The 20,797-nt window shown below is 42.4% G+C and overlaps 1 protein-coding gene, 1 long non-coding RNA gene and 2 pseudogenes across 2 annotated transcripts; 1 reads left to right on the top strand and 3 right to left on the bottom strand.

Annotated features, from left to right (window-relative positions):
- The first annotated feature begins 6,105 nt into the window (after nt 1-6,105).
- On the top strand, nt 6,106-6,632 carry LOC120906232 (annotated as a pseudogene).
- A 2,306-nt stretch (nt 6,633-8,938) lies between these two features.
- On the bottom strand, nt 8,939-12,852 carry LOC120906231. Its single transcript, XM_040317745.1, has 2 exons — nt 12,190-12,852; nt 8,939-8,965 (listed from the first exon to the last, which is right to left on the bottom strand). The coding sequence occupies exons 1-2, from the start codon at nt 12,850-12,852 to the stop codon at nt 8,939-8,941; spliced, it is 690 nt and encodes a 229-aa protein (XP_040173679.1).
- Nucleotides 12,853-14,474: 1,622 nt separating this feature from the next.
- Nucleotides 14,475-17,674, bottom strand: LOC120906109. Its single transcript, XR_005740028.1, has 5 exons — nt 17,452-17,674; nt 17,227-17,380; nt 16,988-17,122; nt 15,650-15,861; nt 14,475-15,573 (listed from the first exon to the last, which is right to left on the bottom strand). It is a non-coding gene; the product is annotated as an uncharacterized LOC120906109 (long non-coding RNA).
- Nucleotides 17,675-17,690: 16 nt separating this feature from the next.
- Nucleotides 17,691-18,810, bottom strand: LOC120906230 (annotated as a pseudogene).
- Between the last annotated feature and the right edge of the window lie 1,987 nt (nt 18,811-20,797).

The following is a 20,797-nucleotide window of genomic DNA, read 5'->3' as shown; positions in this document are numbered from 1 at the left end:
ACACACATAAACACAAGTAACCTTGCAAAACAAGTGCACGGTACGTTGAAAACACCAGGGTTCTATCTTAATGTCCGATATTGTACCACCATGGTACGAAGTGTGCTCGCACAGTGCAAAGTGAAGCAAGTGAAGCTTGCACTGTGCGAAGTGTGCGAAAAGTCCGGACTGTACTCGCACTGTGCGGAGTGAGCGAAAAGTGCACGCACCGTGCGAACCACGCAAACAATGAGACCCCAAATTTTGAGTGATTCATGCCGAGGGGTATGAGCAAGCTTGAGGAAGCCGCTTAGAAAAACCATTGCATGGTATAGGATCGGTCTCTCTAACGACAGCCAGTATGGTGACAGCAAACATAAGATCACGAGTAACACCTTTTACGGCATGTTTAGATTACTTAGTACTACCTAAGGTAATCACGGATTTTCCACCTCGGCGTGTGGATGTTAAGGATTGGAATATTCCAGAAGCACTGTTACTTGCAGATCCATTGTTCTCAGAGCCAGACAGTATAGATATATTAATTGGTGCACAAAATCACAAATTCTTGAGTGAATATGAAAGTATGGGACACATATCGCTGATTTGTGATTATAGTAAGGAAATTGGAGAAAATGAAGCTTTTTATTACATGCCACATCACGCAGTCTGGAAGCCTGGCAGTACTACCACAAAATGTAGAGTGGTGTTCGATGCGTCATGTAAGACAGGTAGTGGTCATTCATTAAACGACATTCTTATGAGTGGTCCACAATTACAGGACGATATTTTGTTGATCTTGTTGAGGTTTCGAATGAGAGCGGTAGCCATGATAGCAGATGTCGAAAAAATGTATCGGCAAATTTTGATTAAAGAAGAAGATAGGGAACTTCAACGAATATTATGGCGAGAAAACGAAAACGAACTTGTCAAGGTATACGAGCTTCAAACAGTAACCTACGGCACAGCATGTGCTCCATACTTGGCCATCAGAACGCTGAGAAGGGTGTTTGAAGATCATGAAAATGAGTTTCCTAAGGCACAAGAGTGGCGTGATGATTTTTACGTTGACGACCTTATCAGCGGAGCCAAAAATGTCGAGCAGGCTAAGGAGATAGCTAAACAAGTGTCAGCGATGCTGAGTAAGGCAGGTTTCAAGCTAAGAAAGTGGGCTTCAAACGCGTTGGAGGCCCTAGACCATGTCCCAGAAGATGATTGCGCACAGTCAGATGAATTTAATGTGGATAACGAAGATGTGTCAACATTAGGGCTGATTTGGATCCCTCGGACGGATCAATTTTGTGTACAAATCCCAGCACTAGATGCTGAAAAACCCATCACAAAGAGAGCGGTTATGAGCGATGTGGCAAGGATTTATGATCCGTTAGGCTTTCTAGATCCGATCAAAATGACAGCAAAACTATTTTTTACAAAAGATCTGGGTTATGAAGAATAATAGTGGAAAAAACTGGTCGTGGGATGAACTGCTACCAGAAGCGATGCAAATAGAATGGAAGGCTTTCGTAAACCAACTTAATAGATTGGAACAGATTCGTATTCCAAGAAGGCTACTTATGGATGGCGAATGGCAGTATCACATATTTTGTGATGCTACTAATGTCAAAATCGAAAGTGGCGTCATTGTCGAAAAGCGTCTTACCATTGCTAGGTTGGAATTGTGTGGAGCATTGTTGGCTAGTAGATTGTATCAAACAATGCGGAGAGCAAATATGGCTAAGGGAGTTTGCTATTTGTGGACTGATTCCATGACAGTTTGGCACTGGATAAACGCACCACATAATCACTGGAAAACGTTCGTAGCTAATCGGGTAGCAAAGATTCAGGAGTTAACAGAAGGCTGTTACTGGCGACATGTACCAGGCGTTATGAATCCAGCAGACCTCGTATCACGAGGCTGTGAGCCAGATAGTTTCTCGGAGAATACCTTATGGTGGTCGGGGCCACAGTGGTTGAGGGAAGGAGTGGAGAGGTGGCCAGGAATTCCAACTAAGGGAGAAACAACCAGCGAAGAAAAACGGGTGACGGTAGCACTAGTTTCTTCTGGAACGGAAGAAAGCTTCTGTAGTTATTTGTTCAGTCGAACATCATCGTATACAACGAAGAGTTGTCGGATATTGTTTGCGTTATATTGAAAGTCGACTTAACCAATGCAAGCAAGAGAGAGGAAGTGCGTTAACGACTGAGGAACTATACCGAGCAGAAAGAGCCATTTGTCGAGTAGTACAAACCGAGCATTTTCCAGAAGAGATCAAATTGTTAAAGAAAGGCGAATTGGTCGCCAGGCGTTCAGAACTCGCAACACTTAGTCCATATATGGATGAAACTGGTTTGATTCGAGTAGGTGGTAGACTGGGACGATCTACAGTAAATGCGAATACTAAACACCCAATTGTTATACCGAGGGGTTGTCAGTTAGCCACATTATTGGTAGAATGCTTCCATAAAAGATATCTACATGCGGCGCCTCAATTGTTAGCAACTACGTTAAGGCAAAGATTTTGGTTAATTAAGGCTAGATCCAGTATAAGAAAGGTTACAAGACAGTGCGTGCGGTGTTCGAACTAAACCACCATCATGTGTAACACAACCAATGTCAGATTTGCCAACATCACGTGTGACAGAGGCTAGGCCATTTGCAATCTCCGGTGTAGACTACTGCGGTCCATTTTATGTGAAGAGTAATCAACGCAAATCAGTACCAACCAAGGCATTTGTCGCCGTATTTGTGTGTTTTGTTACACGAGCAATTCATCTCGAGCTAGTTTCAGATTTGAGCACGTCAGCATTTTTAGCAGCCTTAAGAAGATTTGTAGCTAGAAGAGGGTTGGTAACAGAGATGAACTCGGATAATGGGACAAATTTTAAGGGAGCTGCTAATGAACTTCGTAAACTACACGATCTATTTAAGTCTGTACAATTTCAGGAGAGTGTGCAATCGTGGAGTAGTCAGCAAGGCATTAATTGGAAGTTTATACCCCCTCGCGCTCCACATTTTGGGGGCCTTTGGGAGGCAGCTGTGCGATCTATGAAATTTCACCTTCGACGTGTGATCGGAGATTCTCCCATGACGTACGAAGATCTCTTAACGGTTCTAGTTGAGATCGAAGTATGTTTCAATTCACGGCCTCTAACGTCGCTATCAGATGATCCTGCGGATATGGAAGTGCTCACGCCAGGACACTTCCTTACGGGGTCAAATATGCAGCAAATTGCGGAGCTTGATGTTAGCGATATTCCTGATAATAGACTAAATCATTGGCGTGCGGTGCAAAAGCGGGTACAACATTTTTGGTTACGGTGGAGAAAAGAATACCTTCAGCAGTTACAGGCTAGAGCAAAATGGCACGGGCCAGCTGTCAAGATTAGTCCTGGGATGATGGTGCTTATAAGGGAGGATAATGTGCCTCCTGGCAAATGGCCGTTAGGAAGAATTACAGAAGTACATCCAGCAGAAGACGGGGTAGTAAGAGTGGTAACTATCAAAACGGCACAAGCAGAAAGGGTAAAACGGCCTGTTGCTAAAATTTGTATTTTGCCATTTAATGCTAAGAGCATAGAAGAAGGTAGTGAAATAATAGAGGCTAATTAGAATGTTATGATTGAATTGTATTGAATTAATGGGTGCGATAAAATTAGAATTTTATGGTGGTCGGGATGTTCACGCCTAGAGCGTAGCCTAAGCATGTATATACTAGTGTTAGTGATAGGATTAGGATGAAATAGGATAATGTAGGAATAATTGTAAAATAAATTTTAGTCTAAGCCCACAAGCCGTCTCAGCAACATCGTTTATTTGAGCTGTTGAACAGTATGTATGGAAAATTATCACACTTATGCAACATAATCGATTTGCAAATCAAGATGCCCGGTTGTTGATTCATACGTGTGTTTCTTAACGCGACATAATTTTGTTTCAGTATTGTTTTACACGCCCTAAAACGAATAACAATACATCCCAAAACAAAAAAAGATAAAAACTAAGTGTAGCCTTACCATAAACATATATAGTATGTATCGTAGTTCCCAAATGAGGATATCGAATGGCACATGTTAATGCTCTGCACAAGGACGTGTCAGAATTGCATTGTTGTAAGGGTATTACCATACATTTAACAATTTACAGATAACTATTATAGAACATAAATGAAAATAACATGTACATTTGTCACATACTTAGCTGCTTACTTGTGTATCGAGCGCTAACTGATTTCGAGATCTATAAGAGTTCCATGAACCACTTTCAATCCACAGCCGTCGTTTGCCCCTGAATTGGTTAGGTGTAATGGGGACATATGTCCACAGGTAGATCGACCATTGATTTTTACACAAATCAAACTATACAGGACTCATAAAACCTGAAAGTATATTAAAAATATTTACATAAACAATTCTGTGCTTGGAATAAAGGTCCCCAAAGTGTACTTACTCAAAGGTGTGTATGTTTAAGTGCATGCAAGCAAAGCCGTTCGTCGTGGTCGTCCTGCTGCACATGACAATAAGGCTTTTTATGCGCAATTTTTTTTTTTTTCAAATCGGTGCTTGTAGTCGACTCGATGCAATAGTGTGCTGTTTTGATGTTTTTTTTTTATAATTCAATTAACTAGTACGTTTATGGCCAAATACTCCAGTATTATAAAATATTCCGGTGCTGGTCCATTTGGCAACCGTTTCACAGCTTCAGAGGAACACGCATCATAAGATGGATAGTAAGATGCGGATTGTGCACAAACGCATGCCGAATGTTGCCGAGGAACACGTTGCTGATGATACTGCTGAACATTATGTAACTGCTATGCCATCAACGTAATGCCACCGTCGTTCACGTTCTACTTTAATTCGTTGGCTGCTTAGCGCAGCAATATGAAGCCTTGCGCGGTCCATTTCGTGCTGGGTCCAGCTAGTTGATAGTTGGCCCAAGCACGGCTATCTTTCAGAGCAGATAAGCAGCGGGAAAAGACCGCTCACCAATTCGCAACACCACAACGGCATGGCGCTGGGCGGCAATCCCCGACAACTTGCCCGTACCCTTCTGGCTATGTCACTAATAGGCACCAGCAACTATCCCTCATCGTCGCGGTCCTCGATCTGGAACGAATCTAGCACGTCCTTGTTCCACATGTCGAACTCCTGTGCCATCTCCTTCTGTGTCTTGCCGAACGTCAGCATCAGGTGGCGCACTTCGCTGATCAGTTGCATGTTATCTATCGTATTCTATACCGTTGTGTACCACCACTTTCACAAACCGCCGGGGACCGGCACCGATTATGCCGATTCGTTCACGATACGGATCACCGTCAGATTTAGCGCATACAGCCTAGCGGGAGAAAGGTCACATACATTACAAACGATTCAAATAAAACACAACAAGTTCAACCCACCAGGAACATATTCTTCATCCGTGGAAAAAGCGTCCGGATGTGGGAAGGGTGGTAGCGAGCCCCTTCTTCTGCACCCCTTCACAGCTGCAAAGGGTATCGACTATTGACTATCCCCGCCAGGAACGGTTATATTGCACAAATCACACCCTAAAATGGAACAATGATCGTAATAACACATAAACATACCTTACCTAGCGGCGGCGTCGTGCGTGAAGGTTAAAAATTTCATTCGGCTTTATTCAATGCTCCAAGCATTTTTTTTCGCTTCCACCACAACTAAATCATGCCATGCTGCCGTGGTTGATTTTATGTTTATTCTACAAAACAAAACGTTTTTAATGATAAATATCATAAAATTTGCATAAAATACTTACAAAATCACCGCACACGCAAACACTTGCTGTTTACATTTTGGCGTCACTCTCATTTGACATGTCAAAAATTTGCAAGCCCCAAAGCGAGGATCAAAAAGGAAGGTGGGAGGGGAGAGAAGGTGATGAGATCGAAGCGGTACGAAATGGCCGTTGCAAAAACCGCATGCTCAAAACGCTAAGTCCCAGAAGAGGGAGATCGAGCTACGAATGTGACTGAGAGCCCTCCTGACAATGGCACTCAAATTCGCTCATTTTCTCATGCCCTCCGTATCGTGAACGAATCGGCATAGGCGGTGCCTGTCCCCGGCGGTTTGTGAAAGTGGTACACAACGGTATAGAGTACGATAGATAACATGCAACTGATCAGCGAAGTGCGCCACCTGATGCTGGCGTTCGGCAAGACACAGAAGGAGATGGCATAGGAGTTCGACGTATGGAACAAGGACGTGCTAGATTCGTTCCAGATCGAGGACCGCGACGATGAGGGATAGTTGCTGGTACCTATTAGTGACATAGCCAGAAGGGTACGGGCAAGTTGTCGGGGATTGCCGCCCAGCGCCATGCCGTTGTGGTGTTGCGAATTGGTGAGCGGTCTTTTCCCGCTGCTTATCTGCTCTGAAAGATAGCCGTGCTTGGGCCAACTATCAACTAGCTGGACCCAGCACGAAATGGACCGCGCAAGGCTTCATATTGCTGCGCTAAGCAGCCAACGAATTAAAGTAGAACGTGAACGACGGTGGCATTACGTTGATGGCATAGCAGTTACATAATGTTCAGCAGTATCATCAGCAACGTGTTCCTCGGCAACATTCGGCATGCGTTTGTGCACAATCCGCATCTTACTATCCATCTTATGATGCGTGTTCCTCTGAAGCTGTGAAACGGTTGCCAAATGGACCAGCACCGGAATATTTTATAATACTGGAGTATTTGGCCATAAACGTACTAGTTAATTGAATTATTAAAAAAAAAAACATCAAAACAGCACACTATTGCATCGAGTCGACTACAAGCACCGATTTGAAAAAAAAAAAAAAAAATGCGCATAAAAAGCCTTATTGTCATGTGCAGCAGGACGACCACGACGAACGGCTTTGCTTGCATGCACTTAAACATACACACCTTTGAGTAAGTACACTTTGGGGACCTTTATTCCAAGCACAGAATTGTTTATGTAAATATTTTTAATATACTTTCAGGTTTTATGAGTCCTGTATAGTTTGATTTGTGTAAAAATCAATGGTCGATCTACCTGTGGACATATGTCCCCATTACACCTAACCAATTCAGGGGCAAACGACGGCTGTGGATTGAAAGTGGTTCATGGAACTCTTATAGATCTCGAAATCAGTTAGCGCTCGATACACAAGTAAGCAGCTAAGTATGTGACAAATGTACATGTTATTTTCATTTATGTTCTATAATAGTTATCTGTAAATTGTTAAATGTATGGTAATACCCTTACAACAATGCAATTCTGACACGTCCTTGTGCAGAGCATTAACATGTGCCATTCGATATCCTCATTTGGGAACTACGATACATACTATATATGTTTATGGTAAGGCTACACTTAGTGTTTATCTTTTTTTGTTTTGGGATGTATTGTTATTCGTTTTAGGGCGTGTAAAACAATACTGAAACAAAATTATGTCGCGTTAAGAAACACACGTATGAATCAACAACCGGGCATCTTGATTTGCAAATCGATTATGTTGCATAAGTGTGATAATTTTCCATACATACTGTTCAACAGCTCAAATAAACGATGTTGCTGAGACGGCTTGTGGGCTTAGACTAAAATTTATTTTACAATTATTCCTACATTATCCTATTTCATCCTAATCCTATCACTAACACTAGTATATACATGCTTAGGCTACGCTCTAGGCGTGAACATCCCGACCACCATAAAATTCTAATTTTATCGCACCCATTAATTCAATACAATTCAATCATAACATTCTAATTAGCCTCTATTATTTCACTACCTTCTTCTATGCTCTTAGCATTAAATGGCAAAATACAAATTTTAGCAACAGGCCGTTTTACCCTTTCTGCTTGTGCCGTTTTGATAGTTACCACTCTTACTACCCCGTCTTCTGCTGGATGTACTTCTGTAATTCTTCCTAACGGCCATTTGCCAGGAGGCACATTATCCTCCCTTATAAGCACCATCATCCCAGGACTAATCTTGACAGCTGGCCCGTGCCATTTTGCTCTAGCCTGTAACTGCTGAAGGTATTCTTTTCTCCACCGTAACCAAAAATGTTGTACCCGCTTTTGCACCGCACGCCAATGATTTAGTCTATTATCAGGAATATCGCTAACATCAAGCTCCGCAATTTGCTGCATATTTGACCCCGTAAGGAAGTGTCCTGGCGTGAGCACTTCCATATCCGCAGGATCATCTGATAGCGACGTTAGAGGCCGTGAATTGAAACATACTTCGATCTCAACTAGAACCGTTAAGAGATCTTCGTACGTCATGGGAGAATCTCCGATCACACGTCGAAGGTGAAATTTCATAGATCGCACAGCTGCCTCCCAAAGGCCCCCAAAATGTGGAGCGCGAGGGGGTATAAACTTCCAATTAATGCCTTGCTGACTACTCCACGATTGCACACTCTCCTGAAATTGTACAGACTTAAATAGATCGTGTAGTTTACGAAGTTCATTAGCAGCTCCCTTAAAATTTGTCCCATTATCCGAGTTCATCTCTGTTACCAACCCTCTTCTAGCTACAAATCTTCTTAAGGCTGCTAAAAATGCTGACGTGCTCAAATCTGAAACTAGCTCGAGATGAATTGCTCGTGTAACAAAACACACAAATACGGCGACAAATGCCTTGGTTGGTACTGATTTGCGTTGATTACTCTTCACATAAAATGGACCGCAGTAGTCTACACCGGAGATTGCAAATGGCCTAGCCTCTGTCACACGTGATGTTGGCAAATCTGACATTGGTTGTGTTACACATGATGGTGGTTTAGTTCGAACACCGCACGCACTGTCTTGTAACCTTTCTTATACTGGATCTAGCCTTAATTAACCAAAATCTTTGCCTTAACGTAGTTGCTAACAATTGAGGCGCCGCATGTAGATATCTTTTATGGAAGCATTCTACCAATAATGTGGCTAACTGACAACCCCTCGGTATAACAATTGGGTGTTTAGTATTCGCATTTACTGTAGATCGTCCCAGTCTACCACCTACTCGAATCAAACCAGTTTCATCCATATATGGACTAAGTGTTGCGAGTTCTGAACGCCTGGCGACCAATTCGCCTTTCTTTAACAATTTGATCTCTTCTGGAAAATGCTCGGTTTGTACTACTCGACAAATGGCTCTTTCTGCTCGGTATAGTTCCTCAGTCGTTAACGCACTTCCTCTCTCTTGCTTGCATTGGTTAAGTCGACTTTCAATATAACGCAAACAATATCCGACAACTCTTCGTTGTATACGATGATGTTCGACTGAACAAATAACTACAGAAGCTTTCTTCCGTTCCAGAAGAAACTAGTGCTACCGTCACCCGTTTTTCTTCGCTGGTTGTTTCTCCCTTAGTTGGAATTCCTGGCCACCTCTCCACTCCTTCCCTCAACCACTGTGGCCCCGACCACCATAAGGTATTCTCCGAGAAACTATCTGGCTCACAGCCTCGTGATACGAGGTCTGCTGGATTCATAACGCCTGGTACATGTCGCCAGTAACAGCCTTCTGTTAACTCCTGAATCTTTGCTACCCGATTAGCTACGAACGTTTTCCAGTGATTATGTGGTGCGTTTATCCAGTGCCAAACTGTCATGGAATCAGTCCACAAATAGCAAACTCCCTTAGCCATATTTGCTCTCCGCATTGTTTGATACAATCTACTAGCCAACAATGCTCCACACAATTCCAACCTAGCAATGGTAAGACGCTTTTCGACAATGACGCCACTTTCGATTTTGACATTAGTAGCATCACAAAATATGTGATACTGCCATTCGCCATCCATAAGTAGCCTTCTTGGAATACGAATCTGTTCCAATCTATTAAGTTGGTTTACGAAAGCCTTCCATTCTATTTGCATCGCTTCTGGTAGCAGTTCATCCCACGACCAGTTTTTTCCACTATTAATCTTCATAGCCCAGATCTTTTGTAAAAATAGTTTTGCTGTCATTTTGATCGGATCTAGAAAGCCTAACGGATCATAAATCCTTGCCACATCGCTCATAACCGCTCTCTTTGTGATGGGTTTTTCAGCATCTAGTGCTGGGATTTGTATACGAAATTGATCCGTCCGAGGGATCCAAATCAGCCCTAATGTTGACACATCTTCGTTATCCACATTAAATTCATCTGACTGTGCGCAATCATCTTCTGGGACATGGTCTAGGGCCTCCAACGCGTTTGAAGCCCACTTTCTTAGCTTGAAACCTACCTTACTCAGCATCGCTGACACTTGTTTAGATATCTCCTTAGCCTGCTCGACATTGTTGGCTCCGCTGATAAGGTCGTCAACGTAAAAATCATCACGCCACTCTTGTGCCTTAGGAAACTCATTTTCATGATCTTCAAACACCCTTCTCAGCGTTCTGATGGCCAAGTATGGAGCACATGCTGTGCCGTAGGTTACTGTTTGAAGCTCGTATACCTTGACAGGTTCGTTTTCGTTTTCTCGCCATAATATTCGTTGAAGTTCCCTATCTTCTTCTTTAATCAAAATTTGCCGATACATTTTTTCGACATCTGCTATCATGGCTACCGCTCTCATTCGAAACCTCAACAAGATCAACAAAATATCGTCCTGTAATTGTGGACCACTCATAAGAATGTCGTTTAATGAATGACCACTACCTGTCTTACATGACGCATCGAACACCACTCTACATTTTGTGGTAGTACTGCCAGGCTTCCAGACTGCGTGATGTGGCATGTAATAAAAAGCTTCATTTTCTCCAATTTCCTTACTATAATCACAAATCAGCGATATGTGTCCCATACTTTCATATTCACTCATGAATTTGTGATATTCCTTCCGTAAAATAGGATCAACCTTCATTCGCCTTTCAATTGCCAAAAATCTCTTCAGTGCAGTTGATCCTGAGGCACCTAACATAGCATCGTGTTGAACTATTTTTGGCAATTCAACTATGTATCTTCCTTCTCTTGTTTGAGACGTAGTGCTGAGATACAACTTCTCTATTACCGTTTCCTCCATTGTTTTTACTCTCTCTTCGGGAACGCCTTCCAACATCACCAATCGGTCCATTGCCTTTTTCATTCCCTCATCAAACATTCCACACGCAATTGCTTGGATATTGGTTTCCTTATCCTTGCTCTGCTCCCTGCCACATACGACCCAACCAAACTTTGTGTTTAATAACATGGGCAAATGAGGCGCTAAGCGCAACTGGCCTTGCTCCAATAGTTCAACGAATATTTCAGCACCAATTAATATATCTATACTGTCTGGCTCTGAGAACAATGGATCTGCAAGTAACAGTGCTTCTGGAATATTCCAATCCTTAACATCCACACGCCGAGGTGGAAAATCCGTGATTACCTTAGGTAGTACTAAGTAATCTAAACATGCCGTAAAAGGTGTTACTCGTGATCTTATGTTTGCTGTCACCATACTGGCTGTCGTTAGAGAGACCGATCCTATACCATGCAATGGTTTTTCTAAGCGTCTTTTTCGTAACTGCAGCTGCTGCACTAATCGCTCAGAAATGAAGTTTGCTTGCGACCCTTGGTCCAAAAGTGCCCTAGCAGGAAACTCTTGCCCATCCTGTCCACTGACCCAAATGATCGCTGTAGATAACCACACCATACCAGTTTTCCTTACAATTCCGTAAGTGGTAGCAGTTATCGTCCCAGTTTGTGGCTGATTTTCTACCGATGCTGGTTGCACCATAGGAATAGCTACTTGCGCGTCTGATGGTACTTCTCTCATACATATCAACATATGATGTCGGCCTTCACACTTGTTACAATTACCTCTCACCTTACACCAACGTGCACCATGCCCTTGCTTCAGGCATTTGTAACAAACCCTGCCTTCTTGTACAATTCGCAATCTTTCGGCGACAGATAAACCTTCAAACGCTGTGCAGCTTGCTAACTGATGATTGTTTTGGCAATACACACATTTCGAAGGATCTTGCGGTGTCATTTGTGCAGCACATGTCATCCATGTACCAGGTGCCCTTTTCACTGTCTTCTCTGCTGTCCGCAGTGTCCAGCCTCGATGAACCGCTTGACGTTGGAAGCTGCTGCCTTGGGTGACTGGCTTCGTGAGGATCGAGTTACCATGGTGAAGGGCCGTGCTGGTCAACATCTTGATTTGTCGTTCACAAAAGTTCATCATCATTTCGTACGTATCGGTTTTCTCGTCGGCTGAAAATTGTTCCCACGCTATTAGTAATTTTGAATGTAATTTCCATCTTACCATGCTGGTGAGCGGGGTGTCCCACTGATTAATGGGTTCCTTCAACCTTTCCATGCCTCTCACTAAACGTTTACATTCGTTTACCACTCGAGTGAGTTCCTCTGCGGAAGCAGCGGTCATGGGCTCCAGCCGGTACAGCGCCTTGAAATATTCCCGACGAAGAATCTTGCTATCATCATAGCGTTCCAGCAGCGCCTTCCATGTTGTATCATAATTTTCTGCGACGAGCTGGACGTGTTCGAACGATGCCAATGCGTCGCCCTTCAGCGAGGCTAGCAAATACTGCAGCTTCATCACTTCCGATATTTCTGCCACGTCATGCACCATCGATACAAATCGATCCTTAAAGGTTACCCATTGAGTTATGTCGCCATCAAACGTTGGTAACTCAATCTTAGGTAGCCTTACTCTCGCACTCGAGTTCATTGACACCGCCATCGTGCTGTTGGAAAATGGACGTTCCCCTTCATCTACACCTCGTTTGTCACTGAGAAAACCATTTACACTGTGATACTGTTCGTAAAATTGGTTTCGTTCTTCGTTAATTAATTGTTCATCATAATCGTCCAGCTCCAGCAATACCTTGTCCCTCACACTTTCAAACTCTCGCTTAGCTTCTTCTAACGCCTGCAATCGACTCGCTAACTGAGTATAATGTCGCATTATAACCCTCCTTAAACTGCACAAACGCATCAATCGCACGTAACCGATCATCATACGTACGCTTCAGTTGCTTAATCGCTTGAGCCTTAAGCGTCATGTTGACTTCTTCCAAGGTTTTTAACAAACTGTAAGCAACAATGTTCCGATTCGTCGAATTAATCACACACCAAAAAATATTCTTCTCAAAATTCTAAGCCTTACGCGCATCGTATCTAACACTGTCGCAATCCAGAACGAGTCAACAACCTCTCAAATACACTATTGCAACAACCTCTCAAACACACTATTGCAACAACCTCTCAAACACACTATTGCAAAGACTCAAATTTAACGCACGTTCACTCAATCTTGCCTCAGCTATTAGATGCTTGTACTCAGCGCAGTGTTCACGCACACACTTTCCTTTCTAGCGCAATCCTTCACAGTCTCTATACACTCTCCCGCTATTATGCGTTAGACAACCCTGCTGAGAGTGACCAATACGTAGCTCTCTCCCTATTCGAGTGCGTTTTACACGTACACTGCAGGGCAATACACGAACACTTTCCACGCACACTGTCCTTACATGCTCTTGATGTGGTACGCATAAAAACCGTTTGGTTGAGGCTACACACACAAACCCAACTCAATAGGCCATCATGGCTGCACGAGAAACGTAAACCTCCTATCACAAGAAAACGCTACGCTCCAGTCACACTCAAATTGGTGCAAATAACACAAACTACAATTTGGTAGACCACACTAATTGAACGCAGTTCAAAAGTTCACTCTCTGATGCCAATATGCCTCAACTGTCCTAGCACAAGTTCACTAATCATCCGCAACAGTTCGTACCCGATCCAGCGCCCAATAATTGTGCCTCGAGTCTAGCCACACACTCTTTATTCAAACAACATACCGAACAGCAAAATTAACTAACTCCAACTTAATCAATGTCACAGTATATCCGGTTCGAAGGACCAATGTTCAACAGCTCAAATAAACGATGTTGCTGAGACGGCTTGTGGGCTTAGACTAAACTTTATTTTACAATTATTCCTACATTATCCTATTTCATCCTAATCCTATCACTAACACTAGTATATACATGCTTAGGCTACGCTCTAGGCGTGAACACATACGGTCAATCATCCCTTAAAGCAACTTCTCAACGTAGTGTTCCCAACAATATGCTTCGGCCTATTTGAATATTGCTCGTGATTGCATTGTGTATGTGGCGTATTTGATGCACAGTAACACATTTGACCGTCACGATAGGTGCCTTGAAGTAAAACGTGTTTTAAAATGCTTTAGAAGCAGTATCTTTGCACGTTTACAATTTCAGTTTGATGAGCAACTGTGCCAAGCGAGTTATCAATCTCTTTGGAAATAGGAAAATTATAACCGGTTTTAGTCAATTATCACATCCGTCGTGTAGCGCATTGCGAATTGCTTAAAAAAGACATTATTTCTTCAGCAGTTGGGTTATACTATAACAATACACCTGTCAGATCATTTCTTTTAAGATATGCAGCTTGAAGTGGCACTTGCCTTTCTCAACATTCTTGCATCAAACCTAAGTAGTGTGTGGTTTGTAAGTAGATTATAGGGGACGTGGATGTGATACAAACGCATAACTCTGAGTCAGTAATAATCATTTCTTTCAAGTACCTTTCCTAAACCACTTAATACGAGATGTGTTGCATAAAGTAATTCATTGGTTTATTCATATTAATTCATAGTTCATAACGTCACAGCCAATCACTGTGTGGTGATATAAAAAACAAACTTGTCTCAACTAAACTATATTTTTAATTTTTTTGTTACGCCGTCCTTTGGTCTTCCGTGTGAATGAACCACGAGTCACGCTTTTAATCACACCAGATATAGTTGAACTGTTTTTTGCATTCTGAAGTTTTCCTTGAATAAATTTCTCAAGGAATGCTTTCTCAACGTTTTTTCACCGACATCACCTATGCGACCAAATAGCCGCAACACCTGATCGTACTTCCGAAAAGCTATTTTGCCTCCTCTTCCACTCCAACTACATTCTACTAGAAACAACCTATTGAAGATCAGATATAAGGCCTCATGAAGTCGTGCCTTCGTTACTGTGGCCTTTATTTTAGCCTCCAGCTTTAACCTTATATCATTAAAATAATCCTCCATAGCTAAATTCTGCTGCAGATCATCCAACTCTTTCTTAGTAGCTATCAAGGGGATAATTTCCTCGTCGGCTTCCGTTACTTGTTGTTGTTCGGGTGTTTCTTGCTGAGGTACATTTGGTTGGTGTTATGTCTACGTTCTCAACTTAACTTGACGGTAAACAAAACATAAACAGTCTCAGATTATAAAACTTATATCTATTACAATGAAACTTATATTCTACAAATCCTTAGACGGAGACCCGCTCACGTCTATCTCTCGGCTCGGCTCGTGGGGGAGTGACCTCTTCGTGCTTGCTTCGTCTCCAGGTGACAGTCCCTGTCACCTGAGAGAACGAGGCCCATGCAGCATCTGCACCTGTAAGGCCGTCTACACGAGGGCACTCCCCAACAGTTGGTTTTGCTGTTGCCACTTGATTATCGTCTCATTTTGTATAATGACGTCAGTAATTATGTTCTTTAATGTATGTAAATCCTTGCTGTTTTTCAGGGATATCTCTGCGCAATTGCATTGTCCTCCAGCAGCCGCGCAACAGGAGACAACGGATTCGGCGGTGCTTTGACGATCCATTTTTGCCTAAAATTGTAATTCAGTATGTCACTTTTATCGTTAATGTATAGCTTTACTTATAAATACTTTGGATTATACTTACAGGTTGTTGCAGAGCAAATATGCCGGGTTCTGACAATGATGATTAAACAGCCGTTTTATGATGCAACGATATGACGCCAACGCACAATAGCTTTTCAATAAAATGTACACACACGAATTTCGTTGGATTTTTCATTTTGACAGTATCCATATGGGAGGTTTATAATGCAGGGATTTGGGGATTGAAGCAGACCGAAACGTACCGCAGAGCCGCTGTAAAGCACAAACAATAAAAGTAACATGAACATTCATAATTGCAGATGAAAAATGAATCGTCAGCCCACCGAAGCTTCTTCTGTCTGCTGTTGCGGGGCTGCAGGAAATCAATGCAAATGCGCAGAGATTGCCCTGCAAAACAGCAAACAGATTTATACCTTGAGCCAAATCGTTGTTGACGTTAAAATTCAAAACGACGAGATTATTAAGTGGCAGAGTCAACACGAGCAAAATCCTGTTCCGCAAGAAACGCCCGAAATTACACCACATACGCAAGAAAGTGAGGGAATTATTGCGTTGATTGCATCGAAAAAGGAGTTAGGTGATTTTGAGCAGAATCTAGGTTCAGAGGATCAGTTTGAGGAGGTGAAGCGTAAATTGCGGGCCAAAATGAAGGCAACAGAAACAAAAGCGCGACTTCACGAGGCCTTATATCTTATTTTCAATCGATTATTTTTGGTTGAATGTAGCTGGAGCGGAAAAGGAGGTAATGGACCAAAAGTAGTCTTCCGAAAACATGTAAATTTATTGCGTTTATTTGCAGATGTAGGAAATGTAGTTAGCCGAAAAGTTGATTTTGCGTTACTTGAATTTTTTTTCAAAAAAAACTACAAAATGCAAAAAACAGTGCCAATGTATCAGGTGTAATAAAAAGCGTTTCTCGTGGCTCATTCACACGAAAGAGCAAAGGAGGTCCTAAGAAATAACGAAATTAGATATTTTAAATTAGTTTTTCATATATGCTACAAGACTATATGGCATTGTGGCTGTGAACTTATAAGAATGGAAATAATGAACAAACGAATGAAATTGTAAAACAAATCGCTTATGAAGTGTTGTAGAGAAAGATCCCGAAAGAAATGATAATTACTGACTCAGATACATATTTTAGTTTCACTCCTATGTTACATTTTAATTCGACGGTTTGTCTAATGTCTGCGTACTCAATCGCCTCGCTACCTAGGCTTAATGCAAGATTGTCAAGAAAGGCAAGTGCCACTGCAAGCTATACCGTAAAAGAAACGATCAGGCTGGGGCATGTTAACAAAAGAACCATACTGTTTAAACTATGATATGCCTTTTTGTGTATTAATTAAATGTATTAATGTAAGCGTAGTCTTACCATAGGCATATATTCCGTTGGATTGGCTCGGAATCAATACCGCCCTATATCGTCAACAATAGCGGGTTTCTAGCCTACGAAGATCCCAACCAAGGACATCCAATGGCACATATTAATGCTCTGCAAGCCAAGGACCTGTCGTAATTGGATTGATGTCAAGGTATTACCATAAATCACATAATTTATGAATAACTAATATAGAACATAAATGGTCACTTGTACATTTGTCGTATACTTACTTGCTTACTTTTGTATCATGCGTTAATCAATTTCGAGGTGTATAAGAGCTTCATCAACCGCTTTTAATCTAAGAATCGCTAGTGAGGACGTGTGGCCACAGCTAGCTCGACCATCTACTTTTACACAAATCAGGCTATACAGGACTCATACAACCTGAAAGTATATTAAAAATATTTACATAAACACTTGTGTGCTTGGAATAAAGGTCCCCAAAGTGTACTTACCCAAAGGTGTGTATGTTTAAGTGCAAGCAAGCAAAGCCGTTCGTCGTGGTCGTCCTGCTCCATATGACAATAAGGCTCTTAAGGCGCATTTTTTTTTTCAAATCGGTGCTTGTACTCGACTCGAGGCAACAGTGTACTGTTTTGATGTCTTTTTTTAATAATTCAATTAACTAGTACGTTTATGGCCAAATACTCCAGTATTATAAAATATTCCGGTGCTGGTCCATTTGGCAACCGTTTCACAGCTTCAGAGAAACACGCATCATAAGATGGATAGTAAGATGCGGATTGTGCACAAACGCATGCCGAATGTTGCCGAGGAACACGTTGCTACTGCTAAACATTATGTAACCGCTATGCCATCAGCGCAATGCCACCGTAGTTCACGTCCTACTTTAAGTCGTTGGCCGCTTGGCGCAGCAATATGAAGCCTTGCGCGGTACATTTCGTGTTGGATCCGGCTAATTGATTGTTGGCCCAAGCACGTCCATCCTTTAGAGCAGATAAGCAGCGGGAAAAGACCGCTCCATCAATTCGCATTACCACAACGGCATGGCGCAGGGCGGCAATCGCCGACAACTTGCCCGTACACTTCTGGCTATGTCACTAATTAGCTCCAGCAACTATCCCTCATCGTCGCGGTCCTCGATCTGGAACAAATCTAGCACGTCCTTGTTCCACATGTCGAACTCCTGTGCCATCTCCTTCTGTGTCTTGCCGAACGTCAGCATCAGGTGGAGCACTTCGCAGATCAGTTGCATGTTATCTATCGTATTCTATACCGTTGTGTACCACCACTTTCACAAACCGCCGGGGACCGGTACCGATTATGCCGATTCGTTCACGATACGGATCACCGTTAGATTTGGCGCATACAGCCTACCGGGAGAAAGGTCACATACATTACAAACGATTCAAATAAAACACAACAAGTTCAACCCACCAGGAACATATTTTTCATCCGTGGAAAAAGCGTCCGGGTGTGGGAAGGGTGGTAGCGAGCCCCTTCTTCTGCACCCCTTCACAGCTGCAAAGGGTATCGACTATTGACTATCCCCGCCAGGAACGGTTATATTGCACAAATCACACCCTAAAATGGAACAATGATCGTAATAACACATAAACATACCTTACCTAGCGGCGGCGTCGTGCGTGAAGGTTAAAAATTTCATTCGGCTTTATTCAATGCTCCAAGCATTTTTTTTCGCTTCCACCACAACTAAATAATGCCATGCTGCCGTGGTTGATTTTAAGTTTATTCTACAAAACAAAACGTTTTTAATGATAAATATCATAAAATTTGCATAAAATACTTACAAAATCACCGCACACGCAAACACTTGCTGTTTACATTTTGGCGTCACTCTCATTTGACATGTCAAAAATTTGCAAGCCCCAAAGGGAGGATCAAAAAGGAAGGTGGGAGGGGAGAGAAGGCGATGAGATCGAAGCGGTACGAAATGGCCGTTGCAAAAACCGAATGCTCAGAACGCTAAGTCCCAGAAGAGGGAGATCGAGCTACGAATGTGACAGAGAGGGCATGAGAAAATGAGAGAATTTGAGTGCCATTGTCGGGAGTGGGTGAGCTCGCTGAAAGAAGACACACACACATTCACAGACGGCTCGTCAAAGCACGGTATTTGTATTGGTGTTAGTGAAGCGCGCGTGTAAAACAGAATGCGAACTCTCATCGCCGCGCGTTTCTCCGTGCTTCCTCATGCTTCCTAATACCCCTCGGATAGAATCACTCAAAATTTGGGGTCTCATTGTTTGCGTGGCGGGGGACGGTACTCAAATCACTCAAAAAATACACTCATTTTGCCGGACGGGAAATCACTCAAAAAATACACACATTTTGCCGGACGGGAAGTGTGCTCGCACTGTGCGAAAAGTGCGGAGTGCGTGCACAGTGCGGAGTGCGCGCACAGTGCGGAGTGCGCGCACAGTGCGTAGAGCGCGCACAGTGCGAAATGTGCACCGCACACTGAGATGTGCGTGCGTGTGCAATTGTGTTCATTGTGTTCATTAAAATAGCAGTATGCCACACATTTGAATACTCATACCGGTTATTGTATATATATGATTTACGATTTGATCTGTTATCACCTGAGAATGTAGTAGTGTCATCTTACGTTTCAAAGAAGTATTATCATTTATATTCCCATCTCATTCTATTGGATGGGGCTCGTGTTTGCTAATTGAAACAGGTTTGCAGTTGTTCATTATAATAGCAGTGCTTATCATTTGATCGATTAGTATCGTTTCGTTGTCTACAAAAGTAGCTGTTTTGCTGTGTTACGTGCTGAGACGTGTTTAAAACGTATAGTAAGTTCAATATTATCATTCAATGGTTCGCTTAGTTCAACAAAAATTTCAATAATCAACAGGAAATGGGACGAGGTAAACATTGCTCTGATGAGAAAAGAGATTTGATAAAAAGAATGAGAGCAAAGGGCAAAACATATAAAGAAATTCAGGATACATTACAATGTTCAGCAAAAATGATAAGTAATGCTTTAAAATGGGAAGCAAAACCTGAGACAAGAGGAAAACATCGAAAAACTACGAAGAGAGACGATAGAAACATCGCGAAAATTGCTAAAAAAATCCGTTTACGACATCTAAAAAAATTAAAGATGACCTTGAGCTACCGGTAAGCACTGTTACTATTAGGAGACGTTTGATAGAAGCTAACTTGCTAGGCCGAAGCCCTCGGAGAGTACCGTTATTAACAAAACGAAATGTTTCAAATCGACTGAAATTTGCAAAGCTTCGTGTTGCTTGGCCCAAGGAGAAATGGCGTAACATTTTGTGGACTGATGAGTCTAAAATAGTTTTATTTGGCACAAAAGGACGTCGAGAGTATGTAAGACGTCCACCAAAGGTTGCCTGTCGTACCCAGTATACTGTAATAACAGTTAAACACGGAGGAGCAAAACTCATGGTTTGGGGATGTTTTTCGTACAATGGTGTTGGTCCAATTTATTGCATACCGGGTATAATGGATCAACATGGATACATAGCAATTTTAGAAGAAGTGATGCTGCCTTTTGCAGGTAATGAAATGGCACCAGATTGGGTATTTCAAAAAGACAATGACCCTAAGCATACCAGCAAACGAGCTAAGTCTTGGTTTATAGCGAATAACATCGATGTTATGGAGTGGCCAGTGCAGTCTCCAGACCTCAACCCTTTTGAGCATTTATGGAAGGACATAAAATACGCGGTTTCTGAAGCTAACCCTAGAAATTTGGAAGAGTTATGGAAAGTAGTTCGCGACTCATGGAAAGCTTTACCTGATTCCCGTTGCCAGGCATTAGTTGATTCTATGCCGGCAAGGTGTGCT

The sequence above is a fragment of the Anopheles arabiensis genome, chromosome X (assembly GCF_016920715.1).
Source record: "Anopheles arabiensis isolate DONGOLA chromosome X, AaraD3, whole genome shotgun sequence".
Lineage (NCBI taxonomy): Eukaryota > Metazoa > Arthropoda > Insecta > Diptera > Culicidae > Anopheles > Anopheles arabiensis.
This window is presented reverse-complemented; position numbering and strand designations above follow the sequence as displayed.

Coding starts and splice junctions, on each gene's coding strand:
- LOC120906231 (XM_040317745.1), bottom strand. CDS start 12,852: ATGCGACATTATACTCAGTTAGCGAGTCGATTGCAGGCGTTAGAAGAA. Junction 8,966..12,189: donor ACACCCCGCTCACCAGCATG/GTAAGATGGAAA, acceptor TGATTCGAGTAG/GTGGTAGACTGGGACGATCT.